This window comes from Octodon degus, unplaced genomic scaffold, assembly GCF_000260255.1.
Source record: "Octodon degus isolate 3935 unplaced genomic scaffold, OctDeg1.0 scaffold00187, whole genome shotgun sequence".
Classification (NCBI taxonomy): domain Eukaryota; kingdom Metazoa; phylum Chordata; class Mammalia; order Rodentia; family Octodontidae; genus Octodon; species Octodon degus.
The window spans coordinates 4,540,961-4,561,937 of record NW_004524763.1 but is presented as its reverse complement, the minus strand read 5'-3'; the positions used below and the strand labels follow the sequence as shown (position 1 = coordinate 4,561,937).

Genomic DNA, 20,977 nt, shown 5'->3' with positions numbered 1-20,977 from the left:
CATGTTTGTGATGAGGCAAGGCATTTCTTACACAAGAGTCATGGCTCAGCATATATTCTACACTATACTACCTAAAAATGAATAAGAAAATGAAACCATGATGGTAAGTGAAATAAATCAGATACATAATCTTAATAACCTTATGGCCTCTCTTATATGATCAATGCAAAGTATAAAGAAGTCAATAAAAATACATCATGGAAAGCAGGGGGATAGAACTTTTTCAAATGGGTAAGTGACACAGATGGAGAGAGGAGGACACGTAAAAAGAATTAAGACATCCTATACACATGTGCCAACTACCCACAAGAGTGTATTCATTGTTTACTGCAAAATGTACTCATAAAGATAAAACTGAAAAATATGAGTACAATCATATAATTAACAGAACTTAATGATTAAGTCAATGTGGGAAAGGGAGAAAGGGAGGAACTGTAGACAACTTCAAGAGTTTTTTGTTGAGAAGCAAGGAGAGTGAAGAAGGAGACCCTTCTACTAGTGTGGTGAGAAAGAACGATGAGGGGAGGAGTCTGTAGAAGAACATGAGGACTGGACGCCCCTCTTACTAAGAAAAGTTTCTGCTCAGGGTGGTGAGCTGTGAGTCTTGGCATGGACATCTCACTCATAAGACGATCCCAGGCAAACGGAATTGACTTAAGTAAGCCAGGCATTTCTTCTTCAGCCCAGCTTCTGTTCCCACTACCAGAGATATGGCTTTCTCAGATATCTTTCCAGAAAATTTGTATACACACATGCACACACATTTATAGATGTCTTCACTGTCCCAAATACACTTGCTGAACACTACTGTCTACTGAAAGCAAACCACCATGAAGTCCCACCTCAGGGCAGAATTAGATTCAGTTCTGTTGTGTTGTAAGTACAAACGTACAACTTGTCTCTTTGACTATAGTTTCTTGCTGTCCCAGTCTACCCAGACAAATTTCTTTAGATATTTTCCAAAAAATACTGATTTCCATATGTCCTTGACCAAAGGGTTTATGTTTGCTATAATCTATTTTCAAATTCCTCTAGCTCAGTTTCAGATGTTTAAAACCATAACTCCATTCTATCTATTCAAATGTCTAAAGAGGTTCTTCATTTTATCATTGTTATAACTGCAAACCTAAATCTGGATGCTTGCTTAGAGAATGGTCCATTTTTTTTTTCCTTCTGAGAAATATGATCTCTGGTCCCATCTTGGACCTTTACTTATGTTGTTTTCTGGAAGACTTTTGCCCTGCTTCACCTCAGAAAGTGTCCCTTCACATTATGCCTCGGACTTGAGTTGCAGATAAGGAAATTGGCCTTACAAAGCTAAGATAATTTCCTAAGAGCTGCAAGCCTATTTTGTGACAAAGATAAAACTAACTTTTAGCCTAGAGCACTAGACTTTGCTTCAGACCACACTCCTTTAAACTAGATTCCCAAAGCTGTATCACTCCAACCCTATTCCAAGTTGCCATGCAGAACAGTCAGTTAAGAGAGGTGAAATGCAGCAAATTATTCTTTTCACCATTGTTATTATTGCAATGCTTTCTCCATTGTCACCTCTCAGCGAGATAGAACATGGTCACAGTTCATTCTGCAGAAGGTAGTACACACTGCTGGTCAGTTTGCAAGGCTGGCAGCTGAGTTAACAAACTTGGTGAGTCTCTTTCTATTTTTTAATATGGAAATAAGGCTAGTATTCCTTGCAATCTTATTTGTCTTTATGTATGGAGAGAATGAGCCTGCACTTAGGATTATGATTGCCTGTTTTTCATTTCTTTTTCTTGTTTGTTTCAAACATAAAGTGTGAAAATTAACAATAATTATATAAAGCATCTGGATAGAGTGTATGCTCAGTGAACTTAGCTTTGTTTGCCCAGTAACTCAGTACTTCCATGACTTGCCCTAAGCAGTGTACATTGTTTTTTTTATACCTGTTTCACCTTCTTTACCCCCAAACCTGCTTCTCCCTTTCACTCCAGCCTAGGCTTCCTCACTTTTGCCCTTTGTATCTTCCTAAATGAATATCTACCTGGATTACTGTAAACTGTCTGCCACACTTACACATCTGGGTAAGGATACTTAGGTTTTGATTACTATACATTCAAAAACTAAATGTTTATCTGAATAACTTCACCCCGTCTAACTTTTTCTGGTGATAATACTCTACATTTGTAGGCAACTTAACACTATCATGGCCCTCCTCTGCTCCTATCAAGCAAACAAGAATCCACAATTGGGTATTTCACATTCTGGTTTATTATAGCTTCAACCCAAGTCAATACCACTGTGGCTCAGGATTGCATCATGATTTTCATCAGCCCTCGCATTTTTGTTTTCTGTGGGTCTTCCTCTCCAAAAATATTTAAAAAATTAGATTTTACAATTGTGTTACTAGAAAGACAAATGTAATCTTGGCTCAGTTTATCATATATCCTTAATCTTCTATTCATATTTTTCTTTTGATATCTGTGTGGATCCAGTGTGTTATGTATTCCATGTCTAAAGGATAACTTGGCTCTGTTAAGAGCCCAGTGTTCTTGAGTCCAACTATATCATAGACTAGAAACATGGCAAGGACAAAAAGGGACATGTGTTGTTGAAAGAAGATTAAACTCTTGATTCTAGCAATAGTGAGCTATTTGTCATTTTAAATCTCAGTTCCTTATTTCTACTGTTTTCTTTCAAAATTCTATTTTACAGAGTGGATCTTTTCAGTTCACTTTTTGGTCTATCTTTTGATATATTTATTTTAAGAAGATGGATCTGTCAAAGCTTGGAGAAGCTGCAGCCTTCCTCAGGAGAAGTGAAACTGACTTGCTTTTGATACCAGCCATGGATTTTGATGGTAAGAATTTTAATGGCTGATGGTAACACTTTATTACTTCTGGTTAGCAGCTAAGATCTTTGATCGAGAGGAACCATCCATTCTGAAACCAAACTTACATCTTTGAGCTACAATCAGCCTCTATGATCTCTAAGTGTCAACAATTGAGGAGCTCACAAAATCTAGGCTCAGAATGGTAGTTTGAAAGAAAGAGAAGGATAACTGAAAGGCAGCCCAGGCCCAGGTCCTACTTTCTTGGTCCTCAGACAGGAGTTTTGTCATCCAGGAGACACTATTACTGTACATATGGCCCAAGGAGTGGCCAGAGACCAAACTTTCTCCATAATGTCTTACTTATCTGTGAATAAATACCTAAACAAAGAGAGAGAGTATGACAGTCTGGAGGTGGAGGTGTACACTGAAGAAGAAGAAGAAGGAAGGAAAAAAACTCTAGAAAGTCAGGAAAATAGTAATTGATCTCTGGTCCTATTCTGAATTTCTCAGTGTTGGAATGTGGCTTTTTCATGGTGGTCTTCTAGGTTAGCAGGTTTACCAAGCTAACAGTAAAGGAAGTATAACCAGGAGACTTCTTACTAGGCCTCACAGTTTCAGGGAAGGACAAAGTTAATGATGATTTAACACCAAGGCCAAATTCTACATTGAAATCTCTAAGTTAATATTATATTTTCCCTTCCTCATTTACAATCTAGGCATGGTCATTCTTTGAATTTTAGCTAATTGGAAATTCAGAAGCTAGTTTCAGGGTATGATCCAGCATCAGGCCACTAATGTGTTTTCATGCCAATATTATTCAACAGTGCAACATAAAACTGAATGATATTCTAGTCATCAGAAATGGCTAACATTAGATTTTACTATGAGCAATTATCATTCATGCTGGTTATATGGGACATTATATTTCCATCAGAGACCAACCTGTCCTGGATAAGTTCCCAGTTTCTAGTCATTGAATTTATTTATTTTTTTATCATTGAATTTCATTACTGATATTGGATTTGAGAGCAGGTAATTATAATCTATCAAACCAAATACAATAATAAAATAATCTCTGAGGTCAGAACTGGTCATGTCAAGGCATATCACAAGTTGTTAGACAGCCAGGGACACGAGTATAGTGGTGCCAGGGAGAAAATAAAAATTGGGTCAGAGCTTTAAAAAATAGTTGGACAGTTACCTTACAGACTCAGCATTTTAAAGTTAAAGTACAGTCATCAAGATAATTTTCAATTAATTATCTTGAACAGATATTTCCTTTTCTTCATAGAAATGTATTGGTATCAAAAAGATGAAAGTGATCAAAGGTTGTTCATCAACCTGTTTGTAGACAATAGAGTTTGCTGTTTAAACTCAGGTTCAATGGAAATAGTGTGATAATGAGAATTTGCCTAGTAGTCTTGACTTTACATTCTTAGTCCTTGACCATCCCTGACTGTGTAATCAGAGCAATGCACTTCACCTTACTGAGCCATGTGTCCCTTACCTACCAAATGGGGATAATAATACTTGCCCTCTGTCTCTTCCTCCATGGCTGTAGTGACCAAATGAGGCTATTAACTTGGAAAGAAAACATAATTCTCTTAATAATACTTAGGAAAGAAATCTAGAACTTCTCAGTATCAGGGGGGAAGCTCAAAGGTTTCAAAGATAAAAATAAAATGCTATTCCAAGACTAAATACAAAGGCTGGGGAAATGGCTCAGTAGAGTAAGTGCCTGCCTGGCAAATGGAAGGACCTGAGTTCAATCCCCAGTACTGGAAAAAAAAAACCTTTCGAAACTAAATATAAATGATTTTATGTTAGAAGTATAATATCTATTATCATAGTTATCCAAAGGAATATGGTATAAATCCCACTTTTGTTCAGTGCCATAATTATTTCTCTCAAAGCAGTTTGATTATGGGTGATTTAAAACATTTTTCTTATTCATTTTAAGATTCCTTCAATAAATGCATGTCATCTTTATATTGTATATGATATTTAAGCATCTCTGAAAGTGAAATAATGTATGCAAAAACCTCCTCACTAGTCAGATGAGGAAACCAAAGAAATAAGGTGATTGCTTTACACTTTGCAAGGAAAGCATGAAAATCCAGACTGCCTAATTCAAATAACGTTGTTCTCTGAATTATTGGCTCTGCACTGTTCATGATGATAAGAAATTCATAGTTGACTGATTTCATGCATTTCATTTATAAAAACATCCTTGTGAAGACCTGAGCCTCAGACAGGGAGCGATTTCCAAAATCACTTCTCTCCAGCTATTTTCAGAGATGATGAAATAAGAGCTCATCATGGAGAAGGTGGTGAGCCTGCTGCTTGAGGGAAAATTGGAGAAATAAATGCTAAGCACTGGCTGGAGGAAGTGTGCTGTGATGGAGAAACTCTGATGTAGGACGTGGCCATTCTAATTCATAGAGTCATTTTTTAATGTCTAACACTAAGTAGCCATGTAACCATGGCCTGACTAATGGCAACTTTTTGTTTTTCCCAACTTTTTTTTTGACAAAGCATGAGATAGGGAAACAGAAAGAAATAGATGAACACAGACATAAACATGTGCCCACAAACATAAAGTGGAGGAAAGGTTACATTCAGGTCATCTTCAAAGTCATTTCAAGTGATGGGGCTTCCAGGTTAGCTCAGTCGTTTAAGCGCCTACTCAGGAAAACCCAGTCAGGTGCAGGGGACTCCAGTTCAATCCCCACCTGCCTTACCAGACCTATCCTTATGGCAGCCTGAGCCAGCCAAACAAAACAAAACAATTCTTCACATTCATTTCAAGTGATAATAGCTGTTTTGAAATGCAGAATATTTACCTAAGTAAACACAAAAAGGATGCTAAGTGGATGCTTTTCAAAAATAAGCATATATTCTTGGACATAACCCAAAGGATAATCAGTGTTTAAAAAAAAATAAAAGACTCAAAGCAAAACCAATATTTGAACATAAACAAGTAGAAAGCCAAGAGACAAGGAGGTAAATAGCAACATAAAATCTTGCCAAGTATCTTTTGTGGAGAATTATTTGTAGTCAAGAGAACAGAGAAGGCAAGAAAACAGAGAAAGTAGATTTTGATAACAAGGTAGTGAGCAACAAAATTCCTTGCGGAGACAAGGGTGATGTGGAATGGTGCCCAATTTTCTTGACTCCTTTGGACAAAGCCCTTCCCCGGTCCTACAGCCCATGCCTACAGAAAGCATCTGGTGTAAGCTACTTTACCTGTGGCAGTAAGGCTTCCTGCATTTATATGACTCATATATTACAGGTGGTGATGACAACTGAGTGACACTGCCTGTGAGTATCATACTTACAGTTTCTCTTGTGTCTTCTTTACACCATGAGCTAGGATTTCTGCCTTTCCAGCCAAATGCTCTCTCTTTACCCTTCTTCCTCTGTGGTTGAAGAACTTTGATATAAGGACTCTTGTGATCTGCTAGGACTCATTCTCCTCATTACCTGTCTGTTTTGGTTTGTGTATAGGTGTCCCCCCCAAAGCCTCACACAGTCATGGGGCTGCTTCTGGATTTTGTGGTTGATTCTTGATCCAATGATGGGATTGTGGATGTGAGTGCCCTGGGCAGACACTCTGCATTACAGTGTAAGGAGAGGAGAGAGGCTGGCTAGCTGCCTGAGCTGCTGCCACTCCCTTTGCTCTTTCTCTCTGCCTCCATCAAAGTTGCTCTCTTCCAGGTGCCACTCTACTTTGGAGTCAGCTGAGTATAAACTGAAACCTCCACTAACTGTGAGCTAAATAAACCCTTCCTTTCTTCATTTTGAGTGTTGGGTATTTGTCCCAGAAATGAGAGAATAACTGAGGCACTGTCTTCACTGTCTGCTTCAAGGGGATGGGAAGTGGTGAGATATCTAATCTAAGTGAGTGTGGAGAAGATGGCTCAGATCATACGAGTTCTGACTTCAGCTTTCTCTGGGTTACCCACTTTTTGGAGGGCTTCCTTGCTTGGGGATGGAGAACGAGGATGAGGAGGCTGAAGAGAGAAATGACACATGGGGGCAATAGGAGTCAGTATCTTTTTTTAATTTTATGGAAAAGAGTAAAACAAAATTTCATAACAATATTATAGGAAAATAATAATAGTTAATACTTTGCATATTGTTATCTTTAAAGTAGTTACTCAGAGTATAATATAGGGGTATAAAAATTCTCCAATTAATATTAGCACAAACCTTTCTTTTCCTTGAGAGACACTAGTAGTTTAACTACTCTGCATTTTTTCCGCCTTCCTTCCTTTTCCCTTTCCTCCATCCTAGTTTATTTCAAACAGTTACTTCCCATTTCAAAATGTCTATTATATGTTGTAGACCTCATTTATTCTTTCAGTTTCTCACAGCAGGGAGACAGTACAATGTTTTCATGTGTGAATCTGGTTTATTTCACTTATGACTATGATCTCAAGTTGCATCCATTTACTTGCAAGTATCTCAAGTTTATCTTTCTTTATGGCTGAGGAGTATCCTATTGTAGAAAAATACCACACCTTTTTATCCATTCGTCATTTGATAGGGATCTGGGTTGTTTCCATGATTTTGCTATTACAAATTATGCTGCTACAAAACAAGTGCACATGTATTGCTGTGGTATGATGCTTTTAATTCTTCTGAGAAAATATCCAGAAATGGAATAGCTGGTTCAAATGGACCCTCTAATCTTAGTTCTTTGAAGAATCTCCACTGATTTCCATAGCGGTTGCACCAGTTTGCATTCCCACCAACAGTGGAGAGGGTTCCTTCTCTTCCCACATCTCTACATTTTTTATTTGGTTTCTTTGGTTGGTTTCTTCATGATAGCCATTCTTTCTGGGGTAAGATGGACTCTCAGTGTTTTATTAATTTGCATCTCTGAAATAGTAAAATAGTGTTGAATATTTTTTCATATATTTATTTTAAAATAGTGTTGAACATTTTTTCATATATTTATTTGTTGTTTGTATTTCTTTGTCTAAGAAGTCTATGTTCATCTCAGATGCCTATTTTTGGATTGGGTCTTTGAATTTGGAGGGGACTTAATTTTTTCTATTCTTTATATGTTCTAGACACTAGTCCTCTGAGGGACAATTGGCTAAAATGTTTTCCCATTCTGTGAATTGTCTTTTCACTCTGCTCTTTTTTTTTTTTTTTTTTTTTTTTTTTTTTTTTTTTTTATGTTTAAGCGGGTATTGAATTCAGACCTTTGCACTTGCCAGGCAAATGCTTATTCTACTGAGCCATCTCCCCAGCCTCCCTGTCTTTTCACTCTGTTGGTGATTTCTTTTGATGTGCAAAAGGTTTCAGATAAAATGAGATCTTAGTTGTTGATTCTTTGAAATATTTCCCATGCAGTCTGGGTTTTGTTTGTGAACTCTCTGCCTACATCTGTCTTCAAGATTTCTACTTACTTTCTTTTCCAGTACATTTATTGTCTCTGCTTTAATATTTAGATCTTTGATCCTTTTTGGGAATCAGTTTCATTATGTAAGAAAAATAACTGACACTCTCTCCTAATATCCTAATTTTAGCATGTCATTCTTTTAGCGGACTTTTGTACAAAGATTAACAATGTAATCTAAAGAAATACTGACTGACAGGATCTGGAAGGGCTTGGGAGGGTGTGTGTTCTTGGGAAGAGAACAAGCACTAGGAAAACACCTGAGGACTGGGGATGTATCAGAATTAGCAATGTGGTTGACCCTTTTGTGTTTGTTTTCTGGAGATGTTGGTAGATAATTTTTGTGGTAAGTTTTCTGGGGATGTTGATAGGTAACTGCTTTTACAGTCAAAACTTTTTATTTCTAAAATGGCTTATGGTGTCCCCAAGTCTGTGCTTGCTAAGATATTTCTTGTTCTTACAGAGACACTTTATATGTGTATCTTCAGGGTAAACACTCACAATTACATATACGAGGGAATTTCTTATATTGGTGACTCCATGTTAACGAGCAGACTTACCAGATCATATCTTTCCATGTGAGAGTACTTAATGGCTACTGCTTTCTGCATGTACCATGGTTACAGTTTATTTATTTATTTATTTTTACTCTATAGGAAAGAAGAAATGCTGGGTTTGTGATGGGAAGAATTCCTACATCGAAGCTGAGGTTAAAGGGAGTGAAGAAGATGGAAAAATTATTGTTGAGACTAAGGATGGAAGGGTAAAAGAATATTTCGTTTTGGGAATGACTGTATTCTCTATTTCATCAAGTCTCCTTTCTATAAAATTGTTATTAATGACCTTAGTTGGAAAATGCCCCTGATTAATTTGGAGACCTTCCTTGTTCTTAAGGAGCTCCTCCACTTAATATAAAGATTTAATGAAAAGCATCGAGTAAACCAGAATAAAATGAACAGTCATCAAATACTGACTCCAGAACTCACAATCATTTTCATTTCTTTCATTCATGCTTCAAGTTCCTTTTTAAAGGTACCCCTTGAAATCAATAATGACCTATAGATTTCTGGATCAAGCTGTGCTTGTAGGATCAAGAGGAAGATGTCTAAACTGAATAAAGATAGAATAGTTTCAAAGAAGCCAAGAGATGAGGGGATGCTGAGTTAAAGTTCTGTGTAATACTAGAGAAAGATTAAGAGCTGGGAGGAAGCCTTGGATTTCAGACATAGGAAGTCATCTTTGAAAGAGATTAGGCCACCTGTTGGGGCATAACATCCAGATAGGGAATGAACAGTGAAACTGTAACAATCTACAGTCTCTCCTGCCTGTCCACAGGGCATTTGAAACAGCAATGTAGTGTTGAAAAGGAACATCAGTTAGATACTTTGCACGTATCACTGACCTCAACTCACCCGCATGCCACATGGAATGATCTGGGCCCCACTTCCACCTTACCTGGATGTACAGTTCCATGAAGATTTTATAGATCATGACTCCTTGCCATTCTCTAAATTTTTCCACACTTCCTTCCCAACCGTGCTTCAAGTCAAACCTTATAATGTACAGAGTATCTTTGTTTTAAGAGGGTTTGTCTTTTTTTTTAACATAAAGTTCAATTTTTTTGTGGAAATTTTTCAAATATCATTATTTTTACTGTTAAAGAATACAAAATAGTGACAGAAAAAAACAGCATTAGAAGCAATACAAGATTTCACTAAACAAAGTAATAGGAATTCAATAATGGTTGCTGTATTACATGATGCTATCTTCAAATTAGTTGTTCAGATTACCAGATATAGACATGTAAGATTCGTTTAAAGAAAAAAAAAAAGAAGAAAGCAATAACAAGAAGTTGTAAGAAATTCAAAAGAGAAAAAAAGACCAGAGTAAAAAAAATTTTAAGCATTACCTGCTCCTTTCAAAAGACTGGCAGAAATCGACAATACAAATATTCAAACTATTCTGTGTATATACTAAATACTTAATTCAGTGAGAATAAAAGTTTGTACTAATATTATTTAGATAGGATATCACGTCTGCATTTTGTCCTTTGAATAACTACTATGAAGACAACAATATGCGATGTATTAATTATTGTAAACATCCTACTTATCTGTTCTGAAACTGTTTCAATGCTATTCTTTTTTCTCACTAAAATGAATAAAAATCATAATAGAAATAAAAATTAAATTAAAATAAAAGGTAAAACAGATATCGTGAAAGGGAAAAATATTATTCAATGGGAAGGAAAAAGTGGGAGGAGAAGTTTTGTCTTTTTAATTCTCTGTGGGCTTAAGTAACTTATTATCTAATAGCATGCCATTTAAATTGTAATTTTGGAGGCCACTCATAAACACTGCTTATGGTGCCTTCTGAATATGTCTTTCTGAAAGCCAATGTCTACATATAAAGAAATCCTTAGATTTTTATTTAACTAAGTACTAAAACTAAGGAACGAACATTATCCTTTTTAGCAGAACGATAAATAGATAAACAAGGGAAAGTTCAGTTTTTTAATCTAGGAAACTAAGGTTACACAGAACTGGTTAGCCTTGAGACAGTATTCGTAGATGAGAAAAAGTGAAATGAACGTCTAAACATCTCATCTTATTTTTATCATTATTTTTCCCTTTTTTGTGTGTGATACTGGGGATTGGACCAAGAGTCTTGGGTGAACTCAGCGAACATTGCCACTGAGCTGCAACCCCAGTCTACTGTGCCACCTTTTACAAAATATTTCAATCAGATAAAATTGATGTACCACATACCTCACCTCTTTAAAGTTTACATTTTAATGTTTTTAATTAATATATGTAAAGAAATGTGGAGCCTTGAAATGATCTAGTTTTAGAATATTTTAATCATCCCCCAAGGAAGCACTGCACTCTTTGGCACTCAGTCCCCCTTTTTCCCCAAACCCTAACACCAGGCAATGGCAAATCCACTTTCTGTCTACAAATTTGAATATTTCAGCAATTTCAGCTGACTTGGATCATACAGTAGGCAAACTTTTGTGTATAACTGATTTCTTTTATTATAATGTTTTTAAGTTTATTCATTTTGCATCATGCATAAGTACTCAATTCCTTTTTATAGCTAAATTATATTCCAAAACTGTATAAATATACTGTACTTCTTTATTCATTGGTTGATGGTCATGTGGGCTGTGTACATATTTTGGCCTCTCTGAACATTGCTGTTGTCCACATGCATGTGAAAGTTTGTGTGGGACTGTATGTTTTCATTTCTCTTGGGTACGGTTCTAACAGTAAAATTGCTGGGCCTTATGGTATTCTATGCTCAGCATTTTTGAGAAAGAGCTTAACTGTTGCATAGTGGCAATACCGCTTTACATTCTCACCACTAATGTATAAGTAGTGTAATTTTTCTCCTTCTTACCAACACATCCTAGTACCTTTAAATTATAACCTTACTACTGGGTATAAAGTGGTGCTATATTTTGGTATGGATTTTATTTACAAGTCCTTCATCAGTGATGTTAAATATCATTTCATGTGTTTATTGGTCTTTATTTTTCTTTGACAAAAATGTCTTATTAATCCCTTTGCCTAACCTATGATAAGGATCTTGCCTTTTCCTTATTGATTTATGTATAAGCCTATTTTTTATGTTGAAATACAAGAGGATGGATAACTTTGTAAAGTAAAAGGGTTTAGTGTACTGAGTTCTGGAGGCTCAAGTGCATAACCCAAATATAACCTCAGTCTAGTGAGAAATTCATGGCAGATGATTTAGCAAAAACATGCTTTTCTTCATCTTCAGGAAAGAAGGGTTTGATAGGGGAACACCTATACCTTACAGGAAAATTGGTTTAATCTCTTCTGGCTCCATGCCCTAAGGGAGTATTTTTTTAATTTGAATATTTCCTCTAGGGCATGCAACATGAGTAAGCATAGGAGAAACAGGGTATTATGTCTTATTTTTGTCTCTTCTCTTCAGAGTCTGAGCATCAAGCAGGACAGCATCCAGCAGATGAATCCTGAAAAGCTTGACATGACTGAAGACATGGCAATGCTGACTCACCTCAACGAAGCATCTGTGCTGCACACCCTGACGCGGCGCTATGGCCACTGGCTGATCTATGTGTGTAGCTCTGCCTCACTGGCAAATAACATCCTCGTGCTCCCAACCTCTCCTGCAGCGTATCTTAAATTTAATTTAAATATAGTACATAGAAACTGTCCTTGAGAAACATACTCTGGGAAGGGGATTGTCTTAGTGTTTCTTCAATTCAGTTTTTTTTGGCATCCAAGTCCCTATCCACAGGGCATCATTCTAAGTGAAAACCATTCTAAGTGAAACATCTGGAAACAGATAGAACAGAGTCTAAGTGCTAGCTCCATTACCTAAAAGTTAAGATCCTTTTTTATTGATTAAATTTTTGGTTCATTTTAGCTATACATAACAATCACATTCCTCAGAGAGAATTGATACCTGTACATGATATACCTTGATTAACTTTTCCCATTCCCCTCCCCTCCCTTCAACCCCTGTTCCGCCCCCATCTACCAAAACTTCATTTCCATTGTTTCCTTCTTTTCTTATGTGTTTCATTTCCCTTCCCATTTGAACAAATATTCAAAAGGTTCTTATTTTTTTTAATGAGTGAAAAATATGTTTTCACTTTTGAAAAAAGGTGAGAAGATGAAAATGGAGGATCCTTGTCGTTGTGCATACCTATGCATGCATGCCTGTGTGGAGAGGTATAAGCACATATTACCACTCCTTAAAACACTCAGTGAGCATTCCTATATGACAGTTTTTGGACTTTCGAGATAAGATGTGTTCTAACATGTTCTTATGCTCTTGGTAGCAATTGTCACTCTGGCTCCAGTAAGTTTACACGTCATCTTTACCACTAGACTGTGGGCTCCTTGGAGACATGTCAAAACATGGTTGTTTTGCCTTTGATATGCTTACTAAATATTTTTGAAGTGAACCAGAAAGGGATAAAGTGACCCATTGATAGGCCCAATAATAGTGAAATGAACACCACTCTGAGCACATGGAATCTAACCAGAGGATTAGACACATGGGACTTGTGTTTCTCTTGTGTATGCACCTGCTGCTCCATGCCCTGAGGTCTAAACACAGCATCCAGGCCTATCTTAACAGTGTGCCAGTCACTTCTGCCAGGAGCAGCCAATGGAGGGGAAATGGTTTTACTCTTTCCTTCCTCTGTCTTGTTGAGAAAGCACTCACACAGGCCAAGTGAGGACAGTGTTGTTCTCTATCATACCTCTGTCTTGTTGAACTTTGACATCTTGAAGTCACCTTTTTGAATTCCACCATAACTTGGAATATTAAATAAAAGTGTACAGATACGGTACAAAGTTCAGTGCCCATCACCTAATTATTGTTCAATAAATAGAGTGGTTTATCTCATCATCATTAAACTTGGTGATGGTTGATTACTGCTCAGTTTCTTTGATTTAATCAAAACCTATGTATCAGAAGCAGCACTGAGAGATTAGGATAGAATGGTGGCCTCTCTGATTTACTATGGGTCTGTTTTAGTTTTATTGGAATATGGAAGCAAAATTACCACAACTAGAGTGGCTGAAAAGAATAAATATTTATTTATTCTCTTACAGTTCCAGAGGCCACAGTCATCAGAGGCCATTGCCATCTCTGACATTATCCAGAGGCTATAAGCTGAATCAGCTGGTCTCACTCCCTCTAGAGGATATGGAGAATCATTTTTTTCTTTTCCCAGATTTCTGGGTTATTGGCAATCTTTGTGGCTACACTCACTTCAATTTCTGCTTCCATCTCTGTGTCACCTTCTCCTGTGTGTGTCTTTAGTAAGAGATTGGTCATTAAATTGAAGGCCCACAGTCTTCAAATCTTTAGCTTAATTAAACTTATGAAGATATTTCTCAAAAATAAACATGCCTTCCCAGTTTTGAGGGAATAGGGACATACTGTCAGTGTATCTTTTGGGTAGCCACAGGCCACCCATTTCATTGACCAAGGCACCCTCATTAGCCATTTTCCATCAGTGGCCTGACAGTCAAGTTCCTAATCTTGCTGAGGCAGCAATTGCCTGCTGCCCCAAATGCCTGACGGCTGGTTGCTGAAATCCCTGCGGGCCTGCTGTTAACATTCTGTCTTCAAAAGCTGTATGTGTTAGACATGTTAGTAATTAGCAAATCTCCCAAGGGTGATGTAATCCCAGGTGTTGATGTTGGGCTGACCTGGTTCTGTCTCCTCCGTTTAGAAGGCTCCTTCTTTATGTGAATCAGAAGCTCTCTTCTTTTATGTTCTTTTCATAAGTAAATATTCAAGCAAATATTTCCTGCCAGGAAAAAGATCCAACAGACATGGCAGTATTTCTAATCTATTTTCCAAAACCTAATCTTCCCTCAGACGTATTCAGGTCTCTCCTGTGTGACCCTAAACCCTTACAAGTGGCTTCCAGTGTATCAGAAAGAAGTCCTGGCTGCCTACAGAGGGAAGAGGCGCTCAGAGGCTCCTCCTCACGTCTTTGCAGTTGCTGATAATGCCTTTCAGGTTATGCTTCACAGTAAGTGACTGTCCTACAAAATGAAAAGCAAAAATATCTGATCTAGTTTTTCTGTGCCTCCTAGGGCTGTTGAGACAATTAGCTTGCGCTTCAAAGTGAAAGAACGCAGCTGCAGTGCTGGGCTGGTGGCTGGCGTGGAGTTAGCCTTGTGGATGGCAGCTGCTGTTACATGAGGGATCTGCTGTGCTGTCTGACGCAAAGATGTTATTCGACAGCTATCATTACACAGTGATTCCGAAAATGCTTAAGATGGGGAGACTGTTAGCCATTATCTGATTGCTGTTTTTTACTTAGGACAAAGAAATAAGCCTAAAATCTATACGTTCGTCTGATCAGCCTACATAGAAAAACTGTTTTAAGCCTCACTGTTTACATTATATTCTTTGCTAACTAAATCAGCCAAATATTTTCCCTGCGTCTGGCTTCAGACAGAAGCTGAGCACATTGTAAGTAAGTTCATGCCAATGCACGAGCATCTGGCACAAACATCCTGGCATTTGTCTTTCTCTTGCAGATCGTGAGAACCAGTCTATACTGTTGACGTAAGTGTGTTGCCTTGTTCTGAGTTTTGGTCAGCACAAAGGGTCAGTGAGGATATCCTCTTATGTGTTACTGAAAATACAACTTAAATTTGCCCTTTGACTTGTTTGCTCTTTAAATACAAAACATATTCTCACAAGACTAATGCACAGTACTCAGCAAATTGGCATCATGCTTTAGTCAGTGATTCCTTCAGATGGTGCTTCCATCATTTAAGAGATGCTGTAGAAGCCGCAGTGCACAGCCTGGGCTTGAGCACCTTGTTAGCGAAAAGAGTTCCCAAATGGTATCAAGCCGTCAGCTTCAGAGGTTTCTGCACTGGCTCATTAAGAAGAGAGGTTAGGATCCATTGCGTATGGCTGGGGAACACACAGCGCACCGTTGTGGGCAGCCAGACGGGGGCAGGCTGCTGTGTGGTAAGCAGTGAGGATGAAAGATTTACAGAGATAAGAAGAGAGGCTGGAGGCTGGGGTGATAACTCAGTAGGATAAGCGCTTGCCTGGCAAGCACAAGGGCCTGAGTTCAGTCCCTGGTTCTGCCCCCCCCCAAAAAAAAGGAGTCTGAAAATGAAAGGAGGAAAGGACCCTAATAATATCTTATTGCATGTTAATTTTGATGGAAAGAACACAGGCAAGACACTAAATTTCATACAGGTCAAGGCAGTCTCTTGTCCTAAGATGATTTGGATGACAAGTCTAACAGTTCTAAAGATTATGTATGAAGTTAGCTAGCTATGAATGACAAGGAGGGATCCTTATTCATAACTGTCTGATGAAATGATTGGTAGGCTCTCTCCTGGGAAGAGGTCTAGATTTGGTCAGGATTGCTTACCTTTCTTCTTATTGAATTTCTAATCCCAGAGGAGAGTCTGGTTCTGGGAAGACTGTAAACACCAAATACATTATCCAGTATTTTGCCACCGTGGCTACCATGAGTGCATCCAGGAGGAAGCTGGTAAGTATTTATATATTGTGACAGGCAGGTGAGATGGCTCTAGTTACTGAATCAGGGAAGTCTTGCCCTGAGCCTGTATGGGAAAAGGTGGTGAAAAAAAAACACAGGAAAATTAACAAAATATAACAAAAGTCTTCATCTTTGCTTTCTCCCTGAGGGAATCATTAAATCATAAATTAATAATCTGAAAACGTGAATTATATAATATAGTTCAGATATGTTTTAGGGGACATTGACTGGTGTTTTCTTTGTTGGTTGGGTTTTCTGACCATTATACCCTCAATATTCAAATGATTTTATTGCAAGGGCATGATCATCATTGCTTTGAATGGCCTCAGTTGATAGTTGTGAATGTGGTTAGCTACAGTGCAATGTCAGATTCTCACAAACATGTAGCAAAGAGGTCTGTTTTTTCTATTGAAAATTCCTGTACAAAATCCTAAATGTGCAGAGAAAATGCCCTTAATTTTAATGATATTTAATGTTCTGAAAAATTATCTTCTCTCCCTATTTTATAAATTCTTGATAATTTTTGTTTCATTTACTTTTTTAACCCTATAATAATTTAGTTGGGCTTTCTAATAATTTTGGGATAATTAGACCATAAAGGTTGTCTTTTTTGCTTGCTTGCTTTTTCTTTCCCTCCCTCCCTCTTTCCTTCTTTCCTTCTTCCCTTCTTTCCTTCCTTTCTTCCTTCTTTCTTTCTTCTGTTCCTTGTCCCTTGCCCCTTCCTCTCTCTCTTTCTTCTCTCTCTTCTCTCTCTCTCTCTCTCTTTCTCTCTCTCTTCTATTTTGCATTTGTAATGTGATCTATAGAGAATTTCCTTTCCAAGAACCACATCTTTCCATTTGATTTATTTCTCCAGGTACCACTGGACTCTATTATTCCCTAGATAAAATTTTTAGTGTGCACCTTAGGTTATTTTTCTTGGTGTACATTAATTGATTTGGTCTAGTTATTGCATCTTATGAGGATATATAGTATAATGCATAATGTATGAGACTTCTATAGAAATCTAAGCTAATACAGTTGTGTTATTCAAAGAACAGCAGACCCATATTATGTAGAGGAAATGTAATATTTGTAATAGCCTTGAATACCAGCATACAGTATCGTTATTTTTATATAAAGGTCTTTGAAGATGAGTTCAAAGACCTGATGTAGTGTGGCTGGAAATTGGTTGTTCAGGCTTATTCTGTGTGAATGGACTGTTTCAGCCCAGCAACGTGAATGTGTATTTCAAATTCAGCATTGATGCGAGTATAAACCACTGCTTAGTGTGACCTTCTGAGTTCCTTTGGTGTAGTAGCAAACAAAATTAAAATTTAATAATACCAGGAGTCTACTATATTATCTCGGAGTGAATTTCCAGGTGTGAGGATTAGATGAGAAGAGAGGAAAATTAATAATATACAATAGAGTATATGCTAATATATATGCAATGGAGTATGTTTGAAGATTGATGATGGTAGTTATTGTTTGTTTCATGAATTATCATTGTCTTTTTCCACATTGGCCAAGGGTAACCGGAACAGAAGCATTACAAGTTAATGAGCTCCCATATATATTCATTCACAAGAACACTGTACAGCAAGTTGTGCTCATTCAGTTATCAGTTTTCCTGAATTCCCATTCCAAAGCAATACATTATATAACATGATTTGAAGGAAACTTGGCTACCTATTATTAGAGAAAGAATAAGGCTCTACTTGGAAAAGGTGTCATATGGTAGGATTCTGGTCAAAACTTAATTAGCAAGCCTGTGAGATAGCTCTGCATTCTAAGTCTGATAAGCTCAAGGACTGCAGTTCAATCCCTGGTACCACATGCCATGTAGGCCCTGTGCCATACCACCCACTAAAACCAGGCATGGTGGCACACGCCTGTAATTCCAGTGCTGGGGAGGCCAAGATAGGAGGATCACTGTAAGTCCAAGTAAGACCCAGTAACAAGTAAATAAATAATTTTTAAAAACTTAACCAGCTGTACATTTTTTGTGTTCATCTCAGGGGACTTTAAAAGATCAAATCATGCAAGTGAATCCTATCTTGGAAGCGTTTGGAAATGCCAAAACTCTAAGAAATGACAATTCTTCTCGCTTTGTAAGTAGTATGATTTAGCATAATATGAGTCTTTAATTTTTAAACAGTACTAAAATTCATGTCTGAGCATATAGGTGTGAAAAAATATAGAGCATCACAAATAGATCTTTGATTAAATTCCTTAATGTTGTTTGAGTTCTTAAAGAATTTACCAGATGCTGGGCTGTAAAGGGCTCAGGTCAACAACTTCTGACATTGCAAATCCAGCAGATGACCCACTACTATTATGGAATACTGGACTATATTGGAATATTTTGCTGAATTCACTTACCTACAATATTTAAATGACAATGGAATACCCTTCTCTGACAAAACTAAACAAGAAAAGAGGATACAAATGAATGACCATTTTATATGGGTATATACAAGATAGTTAGGATAGACATACAGCTACTTTCTCTTAATTCAATTAGAAGAAAGATTTGTACTAATAATGTTTGGACAAGATATCATGTCAGCATCTTGTACTATGAATAACCACTAAGAAGACGACAAATGCTATGTATTAATTGTTGAAACTCTCCTACTAATCGGTTTTGAAACTGTCTCATTGCTATTTGTTTCTCAATAAAATTATTTTAAAAAAAGAATTTACAAGGTTTTTCATCAAGACAATACAAGCTACCTATAAATGTGTATTGGAGAAATGTCTATTTGACCAACCTCAGGAAGAATGTATTGTAGCAGTTTCAGATTTCTTTCTTGTACTGTAGTGAAACTTATAAAAGCAATTATAATAATGTATATTTTATGTGTTTGAAATTCTTTTTCTGTACATTCTTGTACTCCTCATGGTCTACTTGGTAAAGAATTCCTTGACATTTCTTCTGATTTCAAAACATGCCAAATGTTCCTCTATTAGAGCTGTTCCATTTGCCAGTTATCCTCTAGGGCACATACTCCTAGTAGGCCAGGCCTACTTTTCTTGTGTGGCATATCCAGTGTCTAGAAGCTTTCTGGGATCATAGCACTTGCTCAATGATTTGTCTTTGAGAGAATGAATAAAGGAGTAGCTGAACAGGTTACATATTCATTATTCTTAGGTAAGCACATTGAGGCTGCTACAGTCTGGCTGTGCACCCAAGAGTACGTAGATAGCCACTAACAAATCTTAGGCCACCAGTCAGGACCACTGCTAACCCTGACAGTCATTCTAGCTCCCTTCAGACGTCAAATAGGTGCCACTTCATCTCAAACCCATGTAGCATTTTATGGTTTAATCTTTGAAGATGTATATGGTGAAGCCATTGAAACTCTTTTCAAAGTCTGTGAAAAGTCCGAATAGTTTTTGTTTCGTGTCCACCTAGGGAAAATTCATCAGGATGCACTTTGATGCCAGAGGCACGCTGTCATCCGCAGACATTGAGACCTGTGAGTAGCCTCGGCACTCTCTGATTGCTTTTCTCTTAAGTTGCTCAAGAACAGCTAAATATGAATCTTTGTTCATTTTTAACCTATCCAGATTTGTTAGAAAAATCCCGAGTGATTTACCAACTGCCTGGGGAGAGGAACTATCACATATTCTATCAAATTCTGTCTGGAAAAAAAGAACTTCAAGGTATGGACAAAATTTTGGAGCTGAGGGCTGTTGCAGAAGAAGAGAGAGAAATGTATTTCAGGGATTGGAAATTTCTGGGTTAGAAAATATCTTTCTTTTATCCTCAGTTTATTTAACTTACAATTTAGATATTTGAACCAATTTTGTAACCAGTGTTTATGTTTTTATTGATAGAAAGTAAAAGGCCACACTTAAATTTGGTAGGAAATAGAAGAGCATTTGGAAGTGGGTGGAAATTTGTGTGTTTGTGTGTAAAAGTGTTAGATAATTTAGGATATTAAATGATTAGAGCCACACCAGTGGTGTGGATAAGAAGCCAGAGGAGCGAGACATCCTCACCTGGGGTGTGTGTGTCCATCACTGGGAGTTTTGTGACAAGACAGGTAAAGGTTGGGATGTGATAATGAGAATCAGGTCTAATCAGGGTCAAGAGTGGAGTATATTTCCAAAAGGAGCGACAGTGTCTGCAACACTATGAAATGGCAAGTCCAGAGCAGGAGCAGAAGACATGGCTGGAGGGGTGTGTTTGCATAGAGGAAGGAGGGGATTTTATTCTGATGTTCTCTGCACTGAGAGAGCCTCGGGGGCAGGCATTTGCGTGTCCTTGTGGTTGGATGGAGTAGTAGGAGCGTTCACCGGAGGGAGAGCAGTGTTTAGGATAAAGGAGCTGGCTTGATGAGCAAGATGGGCGGCAAGCAGAAGTACGGGGGGAAGTGACTGCCACAGCTCCTATGTGAGTGGCCAAGACAGTCACTCAAGGCTGTGTCTATGAGCTTGAGAGGAAAGGGATAGATCTGTGCAAGATGGCTATGATGGAAAGAAGGAAGGAGAGTATGACTCAAAGAAATACAATTTGTGTGATTTGCTTAGGATAGTGGTGACACCATAAAGGAATGAAATTCATGTATTCATTCAACAGATACTTATTGTCAGACTGCTATGTGTATAGAAGGCCCTGCTATGTGAGTGGGGTGACAGCTAGCATGTGGAACAGACAGGTCCCTGCCCTCATGAGCTTATGTTCTAGCACTAAGAGACAGCCAATAATATATAT

At 37.6% G+C, this 20,977-nt stretch overlaps 1 protein-coding gene across 1 annotated transcript in view; it reads left to right on the top strand.

Moving 5' to 3' along the window:
- Positions 1-2,751: 2,751 nt before the first annotated feature.
- Positions 2,752-20,977, top strand: part of Myh15 (myosin heavy chain 15) — a 147,450-nt gene continuing 129,224 nt past the window's right edge. Inside the window, exons 1-9 of the mRNA XM_004643969.1 lie at positions 2,752-2,839; positions 8,879-8,985; positions 12,183-12,326; positions 14,613-14,769; positions 15,284-15,311; positions 16,170-16,263; positions 18,273-18,365; positions 19,673-19,736; positions 19,828-19,923. Coding sequence (XP_004644026.1) covers positions 2,752-2,839; positions 8,879-8,985; positions 12,183-12,326; positions 14,613-14,769; positions 15,284-15,311; positions 16,170-16,263; positions 18,273-18,365; positions 19,673-19,736; positions 19,828-19,923 — 871 coding nt within the window. The remainder of the gene's footprint in view (positions 2,840-8,878; positions 8,986-12,182; positions 12,327-14,612; positions 14,770-15,283; positions 15,312-16,169; positions 16,264-18,272; positions 18,366-19,672; positions 19,737-19,827; positions 19,924-20,977) is intronic.